The following is a 13297-nucleotide window of genomic DNA, read 5'->3' as shown; positions in this document are numbered from 1 at the left end:
ATTTAGGTTGCTTTTTGGAAGTCCAGCTGAACAGAACTTAATTGCTATTTATAGATGTACTGAGGTGTGACTGACCTTCAAGGTAACACAGATCACATTGAGAGCATCTTTAATCTGTGGATGTTGAGTCCCGTGGGCCAGCTCCTCACACAGCCATATCCCCAGACTGCACAAAGCCACACACCTGACAAAAACAGCACAGTGTGAGCAAGCAGTTTTGCACTAAAGGTCTCTATAAATGCAGTTTATCGGAATCACTGCATATATTAATATTACACACAGGAACCAGCATAAAATAAAGAAATACTCGCCAACGGTGAGCACAAACAGATGTGGTTACATACTGAAGGAATTTATTAACAAATGATAACTTTAGGTAACTTGGGGCACCAGCGCAACATATGTGTAATGAAAATAAATAAATAAATAAATAAACTTTATAAACCCTTTACCTGGCAGGAGCAGAGGGTTCATCCCTGGCAGAGGTCAGGATGGTTTTGACGATATGCTCCTTAAAAAAAGAAAACAACAAAAAAACAAAAACATACAGCACATCAGTTTTCAATAGCAATATATCAGCTGACCACTAGTATTGTTATTATAGGCATTAATATAAAAAGTCATGTTGCAGAACTCAGATTGAAATACTGATGATAATAATTGGGATTATGATTTTTGCCATAATTGAGTAGCCCTTAAAGGTGTGTATAATAAATAATAAAGAGACTGCATCCTTAAAATTGACCTATTAGAGTAGCTTTGCATGATTCACTGTTCAAAATAATCCTTCTCTATCTTACACAAGGCCTCGATGTAGTCCTTGAGTTTGTCCAGTATCTGAAACAAGCCATTTTAGTTCATTTCCCCCTCCCTTTAAGCTAACCTCATTATTTGGCAATGTGTGATCTGAGCATCCATCATTTCAACACTATGTATGTCAGAAAATGAGGACAAACTTAATAGTTCCCAGTCAGACAAACAGGAAACAGATTCAAGGAACTACACCGTGTGGTGTTAATGCATATCGTAGACACATATGCTGGACTAAATATGGACACATAGTCACAGTTTAAACAGGTCAACACACACCCCAGACACGTTCACACACTCCCTGGTCTTGTCCCTCTGGTCAGTGTTAATGACCGCTTAGTGATTCAAAACAAGCTTCTGCCACATAAGAAAGCAGTGAGTGAGCCTGAGGCGCTGCCACGCATGGCATTAGCAGTTTACATGGCACCAACAACAATAACAACATCACTCCCATCGCCCTTAGCTCAAACAAGAATGGTTGATGAGACATTAGCCTATTAGTTTGCCTCCGAGATCCCCTATGGACAGCTGATGTTTGAACTGACCTGGATTACAAACAAAGTAGATAAACTTTTTGAGCTTTTGATGTGCGAGTTAAAAACCCCCAAAAACTAACACATTTTCAGACCTGTCAGTTTAACTGTATTGTCCTACTCTTCCCCGAACTTACAGGAAGATTAAAGTAATTTCTTAAAAAAAAAGTTTTTTTTCTCAATATTTTATTGCGGTGTATTGTAATACTCCCCCAGAGAAGTGCATATGAGGTATGATGAACAGTTTATCCACTGTGGATACACTGAACCAGGCTGCGCTGCATATCATTTGCAGAAAGGATGCTGCAAGATTAAAAATGAAGAATTTTCTGTGCATTTGTAACTGCTAGGATGGCTATAATTCCCTATTATCCAAACAAGGGGAGCCTCTGGTGAAGAATAATTTCAGCCACCTAAATAAACTACATTTACATACATTAGAAGGACAGCTCAGGCTGGAGACAAGGTTAAGGTTGAGATGGTTTGGACATGTGCACAGGAGGGATAGTGGATTTACTAAACAAAGGAAGTTGAATGTGGAGCTCCCAGGCAGGAGGAAAAGGAAAAGACTTAAGAGAAGATTCATGGATGTAGTGAAGGAGGACATGCAGAGAGTTGTTGTGACAGAGGAGGATACTAGGGATAAGGTAAGGTGGAAGATGATGATCGGCATTCACGTACCTTGACATCAGGGAACTTGGTAAGTACCACGTCAGCTGTGGTGGGGTGCAGAGCAGGAAGCTCCCCGTAAAAGTTGGGAAAGCACACCAGAGATCCGAGAAGAATCTGTGCTTCAACTCTTGGAGCCTTTGGAAAATAAAACTTGTTAGGAGGACAGGAATGAAAGAATCAGCTCCTGTAAAGCTGGAAACCAACATTGCAAATGGGAGGATTTCTTACATTGAGTGATGAGCAGGCAGTGACTCTAGAAGCTGCAATGATGAAATCCAGGATCAGCATGGTGGCTCCAGGTAGACCGATACTAAAGAACCTGGGACTACAGTGCTTGATGATGGTGTTCACAATGTCCTGTAAAAGTAATACAGTTTTTTTTAACATTTAGCTTCAAAGGTGCATTCACAGTAGCACAGCATGTTTGCCTGCATGACTATCTTTTCTCCCCATTTTCCTGCTTTCCTGCACTTACTCTGTGCTTAAAGATCTGGATTTGAGTATTTAACATTAAAAAAATTTATTAACAGCTGCAAGATTAAAGAAATCTGTAAAATATAAAATGTTCTGTTTGTTCATATATTATGTTCAAGTATAAATTTGAGACCACTCTACCTGGTCTTGGTGGAGAAGTCCTTGATGCATGATGTTATAGAAGTGTGTCAGATAGTCTGTGTTTGGTGAAACGTCTTGCCGTCTCTTCATGATCCTACAAATCAGCTTGTAGGCGTGAAGTTTCCCCTGCTTGTAACGCTCTGTCAGCATGGTGGCCTAAAGAGAAAAGATTGCTTAACTAACACTGAAACAAGTGTTATGTTATAACCCTTATTGTTACCTCTCTATCACACATACCTTAAAGAGCCAAGGGGTGAGGATTCTCAGGGGTGGGATCAGAACAGGGGGTGGAGGAGATGACTGGTTATCCAGAGAAATGCCCAAATTATCCCTGATCTGCAAACAGAAAAGCTCGGCATTGGAGAACATGTTCACTGACACAGGAGTTGCGGGTTCACTGTATGTCTCAATTCTCACCTTGGCCAGGTTTTGCCAAAGTTCACACAGGTAGTCAAAGACCTGAGCGTGGATTTCTGGGTCCTTGATGCTGTTCACATCTCCCAGGATACCCAGCATCCTTCGCCACATCACTGTGGCAACATCTGCGTGCCATCCGGTCAGAGAGCCGCCCGCCATCACGCTACAGTCCTCACTGGGGAACTCACTCGTTTCTGGAATAAATGAGTCAATGAGAACATGACTGAGTCATCCTACAAAGTATTTCATATTCACAAACATGATTAAAGTACTACACTTTGTATGAACAGGAAAATGCATCTCAAAGTGAATGCCTCTGAGTATTACCCAGGTCATCGGGGGTCTGTAGGACAGAGTTGTGGAGTTTCTGGTCCAGCTGTAAATGGGTGTGGGAGTGGGAATGCGTGTGCTCAGTGTGCTCTGCTGTCAAAGTGGCAGGGGAAGGAGTCTGGGAGCGAGAGCCCCCGAGTGAATGCATGGGTGATGCACTCTCCGAACCTGGGAAAGAATACAGAAAATATCAACTCCTGATGAGGCAACGGGAGGATGAGATTCATGCTTTATGGTGGAATGTGAGGCTGAGAGGTTGTTTTTATTATGACTTATATCAAAGAAGGAGACTTAAAACCTAAGTGCTAAGTGGATAGTAAAAAACATCATTTTAAAAGATCACATAGAAAACCAAGACAATCAGAAAAATACTTTCTTATGATAGTTTAGTCCATTTTTCTCTTTGTTCTGGATCACACTAATGTGATTTATAAGCATGTTATTTGATTCAACTATTATGTATTTTATTATTCTACTCTCATGCTTTTTATTGACACTCATCACTGTGATATTTTAAAAAAAAAAATCCTGAAAACGTGATAGATGTTCTTGTTAATCAATAACAAAAGACTGCATTCAAAGTATCTGTTGATGTTGTACCTTTAAGAGTATTTCTAAATAGGTTTGCTCGACTGGGTTTCTTTTGCAGTGTGCCTATCATTATTTGGGTCCTTTTACATCATTTTAAATGGATACTCAACATTGTGGTAAATGAGAGCCTGCACTCAAATTTCATATAAAATGTTCTTAGGGATGCACATCGCTGTAGAGAGGTGGTAAAGTAAAAAACGGGCTTGAATTAAAAAAAAAAGTGTGATATTCTATTCAGAGTAGGGCTGCTTGATTACAACAAAAGGCATGATTACTTAGTTGTTTAAAGTTGTAATCTTGATTAGTTAATATCTAACAAGGATTCATGAATCCTATAGGGAGTTAGGGCAGGATCGGGGTGTGTTTTTCACTGCAAAAGACCATCTTGGAAGGGCAACTGCTGTTCTGAAGCTTCAACCACTGGATGTCTGCAGGTGCAGGGAGATGAGCTGGTGAATAGCAAACTTCACCAGCTCAGGCGATCTGCACGGCAGCCACAAGATAAACGACAGAGACCTGAATGGGACAGCCGAGCTTTCAAAACTAGACTCTTAGGAAGGAAAAGAATGCCCTCGATTCATAATGGAAGAAAAAAAAATACTTTGCAGTATTATTAATACCTCCATCTTTTGCAGCAAAAATAATGGATAAAAGCATTAATTTTACTCCATCTTATTCTATTATAATAACCACTGGAAGCCAAAATTGAATTTACATTTTTATTAGATGCCCAGTCCTACTTTATCCTTCATTAGTGTTAAAAGGATCTGTTTACAAAATAGGTGCTTATCGCAAACACCAACACAAACTGATAAATCTAAGAGGTTACACAGCCTACACACTACCATTTGTTTACTAGATTAAAGTAACCTTGCATAGAAACACTTGATAACCATTGTTAGTTTGTGTGTGTGTGCTTGCATGATCGACACAGAGAACCTACATTTCAGATGGACTTAATTTACAACGTGTTTACCAAAAAATTTGATAAACTGTATCAAATGGCTCCTAAATAAACAAACGTTATTTAAGCGTTAAATCAGTGTTATATAAGCATTATTTATTATTATTTAAATTCTTCTATCTTTATTAGAGTCAATTCCCCCCCCATTTAATCTACTGGGAAAACCCCTTAGATGGCATAAAAACACAGTATTTAAGGGTTCTGGTGAGCAGGCATTGAGCTGAAGTCTGTTATGTCCCTACCTGTAACCGTGACAGTGTGGCTCAGGCTGCTCGTCTCTGAGTCGATGTGAAGTGTCGTCAAACTGGCCACCTCGTGCTCTTCACAGGCCACGCCCCCACCAAGGCTGTCCTGATCCAGCGAGCTGCCTCGACCTCCTCCCCCTCCTGCAGCAGATCCAACTCCCCCTGCAGATGCCTCGGAGCTAAAAGTAAAATCTCCAAAAGAAAGAAAAGTCATCATTGCTGTACAGTTGTTGATTTTCCTCTTTTAATTTCAGCAGCCTGACAAACTGTGATGGATTATTTTTAAACACTTCACAAAAAGTTCTTCAAAGTTAAACAGAAGATGAGATGGCTTACTCCCACAGATTAATTTACCTAAAAAAAAATAAATCAATTTTGTGTTTTTCTGCTTCTCTTGGCAGAAAAAATGATTATTTAATAACATAAAACTATTTTACATGAACTAATAAAAAGTTTTGCACAAGATAACAGTTTTATACTTTAATATTGTTTTAAAAAGAGGACAAATGTGTGCTGTGCAGTATAAATAAACTGCTCATATCTTGTTCCTTACTATCAAATTTGCAGGTGGAGTACTGAAAGGCATTAAAGGAGTCTGACTGGCTGTCGGAGCTGATGACATCAGAACCGCTGGCACTAGCGGGTGACGTCCACTCAGAGGGAACCCCCGGATCATCGACAGGCCGAAGATCATCTAAGGGTCGCGATCCATCACGACTATGACTGGCCTCCAGGAGCTCTGGCAGATCCCTGGGAACTTCCAGGCTTCCCGGGCTGCTGCCACGGCGACCCTGTGTACAGAGGGGAAAGTGACGCTCGTATCTTCCATCTTATGACACAATCTGAAATTAGCGTGTGTGTTGTACTAACTGAAGTTCCTTTGGCCCTCAGTCTCTCCTGGATAAACTCATCCATGAGGTCAGAGAAGTTTGGGTTGCTGCTTCCAACATCAGTGGAGACTGGACGGGCCTTCTGGACCACCTCCTCTTTATTGGCTACAAACACAAATGCATAATGAGGCACAGAGGTAGACAAGGTTATAATAAACACACACACACACACAGAGGAATGATAAAAACCATGAGCATTCACAAGCATAGGGAGCCATATAAGTAAGCAAACACACAAAGACAGACTGTGAAGCCCCTATCAGACATTATATACAAAACTATTAATCTGTTAAAGTGACAGCATACTCCCATTCAGACATTGACCCCATCTTCAAACAGGCCAGCTCACTATTCTGATCCTCAACATCATGCAGCTGCTTCACCAGCAAGTCTCTCTTCCAACTCCACAGCCCTGAAGTCCAGCTGACAACCGCTCTTAAGGAAATCCAGGAAGAGACTCACTGGAGAGGAAGCTGAATGACATCATTCCCAGGCCAGCCAGCAGGTAGTAAATTTACATACCAGAGCCGAGCCTGGCTGGTTAGCGGCAACTGGACTTTCAAAATAAAATACTTCAATGCACACCTTTAAAGTTATTAAGACGTCTCAAAGTTTTATTTGTTGTGCTGTCCATGATGTTTAAGGTGCATAAATATCCAGTTTTTAGGTAGTTAACAGTTTAAGTCTTTTCTTGAGTTTTCTAATGAAAAAGTGACCAGGATGTGCATTCCGACAGGACTTGCTCAGATGCTGTCACATTTACAGAAAGGAGCAGATGCCTGAGAGGGGCTTGACTGATGCTTACCCACGCAAACAGTTTCAATGATAGAAAACTTAGACATACCAAGAAATAAGGAATTGTGTAACATGACTATCATCAGGTCTGACTTGTTGATAATCTTTGTAAACATCTAAAAATCAAAGATATGGTGACATTTTGTTTTTGATCAGGAAACAGTAATCCCAACATTGCCCACAGAGCATTAAAAGCACTATTTAAAGCACAGTGATCAGATGTTACGCTGAAATGTCACAATATCACTAAAACAAACTAGTAACTGGTAAAATTGATGATTTAAGAGCAGTCCTGATGTGTGTGTATACTGTAGGCCTGAATGTTATTTAAAACTGTATTTTTTAAATAAAGAAAAGCCACAATAGCAGGCGCATCAATAACCACCAGGAAAGCAATGCAGGAGTTAATACACACCATGCAGACAGAGCAAGAGAGAGTATCACACTGTTAGCTCCAAACAAGCAGCATACCACAGGCCCACATTAGTGCAGTTATGTTACTATGAGTTATACTGCTGTTAGCTTGGATACAAAGATAGCGACCAGTGGGAGTTTATAAATTCTGATAGAGTGCATCTCTCCAACCCAAAGTCAGATGGGATTAAATCTGCTGCTTTCAGTATTAACTAACTAATATTTAATGTCTGCACCTGTGGCTGACAGAAGACAGCATGAGTTGGTTGCTTCTACCCCTGAATACCAGTTATTTTGTCAATAAAGCTTAATCCACAACCAAATTATTTACTGTGCCACATTTAACACAGAATTTACCACAGAACAAGAAACATTCAAAAGGGAATACCCTGCAGGTACACTTGTACATCACCCAAACACATCATCTGCTCCACCTCTGCAGCAGGTAACGTAAGCGCAACCATAAAAAATTAAGCAGGATCAGAATACTGTGGCTGTGATAGTACGGAGAGAACTTAAGTAAACTTACTGTTGCTTCTATTGAAGCCTTACAGATATCATTCCTGAATACTCAAAAGCAAAATTAGTGTGTTATTCAGACATGTGCCCTTGCCCAGATGTTAAATAATATTTTACTGTAATGGTTATTTGCCATGACATCACCAATAGCAACACAAAATGGAAAGAAAAAGAAAAGTGTTTTTAGTCTCATTAATGCACCATTAAAGCTAACATATACAATGCATTCCCTATTAGTACCATAAACAAGCTGTTAGCTGACCTTACACAGACTATGCCATCTGACAGACTTGACAACTCATCTCTTTTTTTTCACATGTTCAGCCCATTCGGTTGAGTCATTTCAACAATTGCAGTGTGTGTCGTCTGGCACCTGATACCAAAAATCACCTCAATAAGATAAGAGCTACGGATGAGCTTGTCTCCACTGGATCAACACTCTTAGCGAAGAGATCCATAAATAAAAACAACTCTGGATATATTACTCTACATGGAGAGTTACCAATGACTCACTGCACTCCAAGCTTTCTCTTACTCATGCTGCAGTTCAGTAAAGGACCAGCTGCTGTGAATGGACAAATACAGTAACAATGATGCAACACACTAGACCTAATAAAGCCCTTTTTTAAGGACTTCAGTGTGGAGAGTTTACAATAACTGCACAAGCTCATTCTCGTGGACTCTGTTCAGTCATGCAAATTCTGCACAAGCGAACCATAAAACAGTGTGGTCAAGTGGCACAAGGGCACCACTTGTGCTCATGGATTATGCAAAAGCACCATCAATCTGAGTTTAACCAGCCATAGCATATAATATCTGGTATAAAAAGTACCAGGTGAAACCGTGAATGCTTATTTACACTAAAATGCAATTTCTTCCTTACTGTAATAAAAAAATTAAATAAAAAAATAAACAAATAAATAATCTGGAACATTAGTAGACAAACCAAACAAGTATATTATTTGACACAAGCTGCCATGCAATACTCCTGAGTAATGTAAGAACATTTTAAAAAGTGGTTTTGTAACAGTAACTTCACATCAAGACAGATTCAGGTGATGAATCATTGTGCTCTTATCAAAAATCCAAACCCGAAGGTAAAATAGCCTCACTTCTGCACCAAGGATTAGAATGAACAGAAAAAGGTGGCATTTGTGCTGCTGATTCAAATGTGCACTTAACCATTCAGCATAACTGATAAAGGCTGCAGTGTGCAAGGCAAATAACCATTACCAATTTGAAAGTGCATACCTTTTTATATTCATTCAAATTTGATCAATTTATCAAAGGGTCTTATGCTGCACTCTAGTGGTGTGAGAATGAACTACAGCTAAATGCTTACACTCAATTTGTAAAATCACTGATATTCCTTGATTGACAACAATGAATCAAAGTCTGAAAGTGCTACAAAACATCTGGGATCTTTCTCAATAGTATAGTGTATGTCAGCTGTTTTCTTTTTCTACAGACAGTTGTGCTTGTCTGTAGATCAGTTTCCTTCTGTAGAGCTGAAGAAGGGCCGGAGTCCGGGGGAGGAGGCGAAGGAGGCACGAGGAGGCTGCATGCAACATCAAGGTGAGGATGGAGGTGGAGAACAGGGTAAGGAGGTGAGAAGGTTAAAAATCCCGAAACCCTTAGAGAAAGCAGAAAGGAGAAGGAGGGAGGGAACTTCTGAACTAGAGAAGTGGAAAGGCATGGGAAGTAGGAGGGTGAGGGTCCTTGATAAGAGGCAGGCTGGAGGAGGGGCTACGTTCAAGAGGAAACACATCAACAGGGAGTTTGAATTTCAGTCCAGCAGCAAGATGATGAGTTTCAGCCAAAAATGTCATTCCATCATAACAAACCAGTTAAAAAAGAAAAAAAAAACAGCCAAAAAGGAAAAGAAAGTTGCTGGTGTTTGTGTGGTGGTGAGTATTTGTCTTTCCACAGCTGTTTCCTTTGTGAGAACTTCGTTCGTTGCGATCCTCACCTGGCGTAGTCGTCTTTCGTCCAAAGTAGCCCAGGACATGGGAGTAGAGATCCCTGAGTGATGCATCACCCATGGTGGCCCGGGCCTGCCGCTGCGGCGACGAGCCTTGGGATGACCCCTGACCTTGGGGCCGAGGCTTGGACGACAGAGCGTGAACCACAGTCTTATAAACACCGCCAAGAAGAGCCCCCTGGTGGTGCCGTGAGGCAGTGCTCCCTGGCTCCTGGGAGCGGGAGCGGGAGGCTCTAGATCGCAAGGCGGAACGTCCTAAACGTCCGCGCACTCCTGAGGAACCTGAACTGCTTGACAACCCCTCAGAGTGAACCTCTGGGCCATGACTGGATCCCACACAGGATCCAGCATGCTGCTTGTCTTTGTCCCCTCCAGTCCCAGACCGGGTTTCCAGGCCTGCTGTGCCCCCTGTCCCACTGCTATCCGTTATAGTCCCAGATGCTAATTTCTCATGTACGCCTGTTCTATGGCTGATAACAGCCACAGAGCCAAACTTACCTGAACCCCCTGTTCCCAGCTTCCCCCCTGACCCTGCCCCAGCTCCAACCCCAGGCCTCTCTCCAGCCGAGTGGCTGTGTGTGTGGAAGTGACTGAGCCGGCGTAGCCGGGCTTTCCAGTGGGCCTCCTTGTTTTCAAGAGGGTTATGGAACTGGACAGATTCAGTTGAGGGCCGGAAACTGACATGGACACCCCCAGAATGATGCCTCTTAGTGCTACTACGGGACATCTTGGTCTTAGTGGGTTCTGAAGTTTGGGGAACTGATTCACTGCTACCTTCACCCACAGTAGTATCTTGCCTAATTAAACTGGACTTGTCATTTGCTGCCATTTCTTTATCATCTTGTTTCTCTTCTGTATCACCCCACAAGTCATATTTCCCTTCCAATACTGTTGCCTTTCCACTATTTCCTCCCACGACCTTCTTTTCAGCAGTAGTTCTTTCTAAACTAGAGCCCACCTTAGCACTGGGTGATGGCCACTGACACTGCAGCTCCAAGCACTCATAGATACTCGGCTGCTCTGCCTCATTCTCCTCGATAGAATCCACACTGCTATGTCTCACTGATTTACTTACCTGTCTGTCCTCCCTTACAACCGGCTTTGCTTCTCCGAGCTGCCCTCTGTTTTCTAACTGTGTTCTTGCCAACCCTGTTTGCACGAGTGCGGGTAAAGCAACGCTGTTTTCTACCACTCGACCGGGACTATCTTTCTCACCTGCCTCACCCTTCCTCTCAGCTTCTTTGTTAATGAGGTAGTCCCTAATAGAAGAGAATAAATCATCTTCCCCAGTTTCACCCTCATCTCCATCAGCTTCCTTTTCAGGTTGAAAGGCGAAGGCTGAGTCCCAGTCACTCACCCAATCGGAACTAGAACCTCGGCTTCGAGAGACACTTTGGTGCCAGAATTGATCGCACACACTACCATCATCTTTTACCTCTGAGGACGAGGAAACAGCACCATTGGAGAAGGCAAAAGGGGTGGGAGAAGAGAAGGTGAGGGACTGTGAGGGTGGCTGAGCTGCGTGGCTGTTGGTTACGAGTAAGGAAGAAGTTGTGGAGTGGTGGTGGTGATGGGGAGAAGGATTTGGGATCAAATTTGGATCCCTCTGGGGATCTTCACCTTTAACCCGCTCTGCGATGAAAGGCTCCATGATGTCAGAGGCACTGCTGCTCCTTGCAAGGGAGGATGGGGCTGGGGTATCCACATCACAAGCCCCACCATGGAAGACCTCAGAACAGGAGATGGGAGGAGTCTCGTCGCTCTGGGATGAGTGGCGCATTCGAGACGTGCGGGATGCCAGTGTGATTGGTGGATCCTCGAGGTCTGGAAGGAAAAGGAGTGGCATTAGCTGGAGCATAAAGGGGAGGAGACACATTAAAAACTGTGCATGCATGCAGGCATGTGCACGTACACACACACGCACACAGATCTGAAAAAATGCATTAGGCAGAAGTTATCTAAAGTCTGGTTCTTTATCAGATTGTACTCACTGACGTTGCTTACAAAAACAAAATGTGTTCATAGCAAACATCCTATGGCTATTTATCAAGCTACTACTGGTGCTAACCATGACCTTTTTTACCTTGTTTTAGTAGAAAAAGAAAAAGAAAAACATTGGATAAATGCCTGAATGCTGACTGTTTGGTTGTTACATCTTCATAAATATTATTATTAAATAAATTTTAAACTGTGAACTATCAACAAATAGACTCCCCGAGTCAAAAGGTCTGGCTTCAGAACAGTTTTTTTCTATGTTTGGCTCAAGATGATTTTAAAGAGAGTAGATAATTCCCTAATATGACTATCTCAGGCCTGTGAGCACAGAAGCCCAACCTACGTGCTAAGAGATATTGCTTCAGACAGAGGACAAACTTAGGAGAATTTCAGTAAGGCCCAGGATAAGATAAATAAGGATTATTCTGAACTAGCATAGTTTGATGGCATGAATATGAAGCTGGAATTTGATTTTAAGAAGATAAAAAAGATGGACAAGATCAAAATCATTTATGTAAAAATCTCTTTACACTCATATGTTATACTATACACCATTTCGCTTGCAACAATGCAGCAACACAGCTGACTGCTTTCCAGTTTGGCTGTTGTGCACTTGCAAGGGCAAGCTATGTTGTACAACCATCATGTTTAATGTCACAGAAATTCCCCTTAGGTTTCCATTTACAATTATTTCAGTGGGTTTTCTCTCGTGCACAATAACCATCCATTAGTCACCACCACACACAGACACACTAAAAACAACAAAAATGATATGCGAGTCATCATCCTCTCATACTAAAGAGAAAGGAGAGCTGTCCAAGCAAAAGCCACTGCAAGAATAAAGCAAATCATATGAAATTTTACACCAAAAGTTGGTGAAAGGAGGATCAAGAAGAAAGGTAGAGAAATAAAGTGACTTATAACAGGCAGAAAAAAATGCAAATACGTAGAGTTAATGGAAAGACCTCGAAGACAAATGTGTGTGCAGGCAGATAAGAGTAAGGTGCAGGTTAATAGGCGGGCAGGCAGGCAGGCAAGCAAGATGATAAGCAAGTAACAAAGAAAACAGGTATGTCGAGTTTCATGCAAACAGGTGTACAACAAGAAAAGCAAATCCCACTTACATCTAAAGTCTAAGTGAAATGTTTGCAACACAGACTCAAAATGACATACATCTTTGTTCACTACTGGCTGGTCCAGCATGAATTCGATTTATATAATAAATATGCATATATAAACTAGTTCTAGTTTACATATGCAGGTGTGTTTAAAATAGCATTTTAGCAAGCTGCTGAAGACATACATTGATCAGGCATAACATTATAACACTGACTGATCCAATGGATGAACTGCTATAGCTCAAAGAAACGAAAAATTTAATGCTGGTTCTGATAGAAAGGTGCCAGAATACACAGTGCACCACAGTTTCTTCTATGTGTGGCTACAGAACTGCAGACCAGTCAGGGTGGCCAAGCGGACCCCTGCCCACCACTGAAAGGTGACCTGGCCTGATGACTCCGGTTTCT

At 41.8% G+C, this 13297-nt stretch overlaps 1 protein-coding gene across 5 annotated transcripts in view; it reads right to left on the bottom strand.

The window, feature by feature from the left end:
- Positions 1-13297, bottom strand: part of ralgapa1 (Ral GTPase activating protein catalytic subunit alpha 1) — a 69547-nt gene that overhangs the window by 41042 nt on the left and 15208 nt on the right. For 3 of the 5 annotated variants that reach the window (XM_087833061.1, XM_087833057.1, XM_087833058.1), the window contains 12 exons: positions 9765-11600; positions 6048-6172; positions 5731-5968; positions 5175-5369; positions 3375-3545; positions 3048-3241; positions 2868-2966; positions 2631-2786; positions 2244-2372; positions 2025-2150; positions 453-511; positions 76-184 (listed from right to left, as the gene is read on the bottom strand). In XM_087833061.1, coding sequence (XP_087689187.1) covers positions 76-184; positions 453-511; positions 2025-2150; positions 2244-2372; positions 2631-2786; positions 2868-2966; positions 3048-3241; positions 3375-3545; positions 5175-5369; positions 5731-5968; positions 6048-6172; positions 9765-11600 — 3437 coding nt within the window. The remainder of the gene's footprint in view (positions 1-75; positions 185-452; positions 512-2024; positions 2151-2243; positions 2373-2630; positions 2787-2867; positions 2967-3047; positions 3242-3374; positions 3546-5174; positions 5370-5730; positions 5969-6047; positions 6173-9764; positions 11601-13297) is intronic. The other 2 variants (XM_087833059.1, XM_087833060.1) reach the window with 1 other exon arrangement.

The sequence above is a fragment of the Neolamprologus brichardi genome, chromosome 19 (assembly GCF_056152115.1).
Source record: "Neolamprologus brichardi isolate AB-2024 chromosome 19, ASM5615211v1, whole genome shotgun sequence".
NCBI lineage: Eukaryota > Metazoa > Chordata > Actinopteri > Cichliformes > Cichlidae > Neolamprologus > Neolamprologus brichardi.
This window is presented reverse-complemented; position numbering and strand designations above follow the sequence as displayed.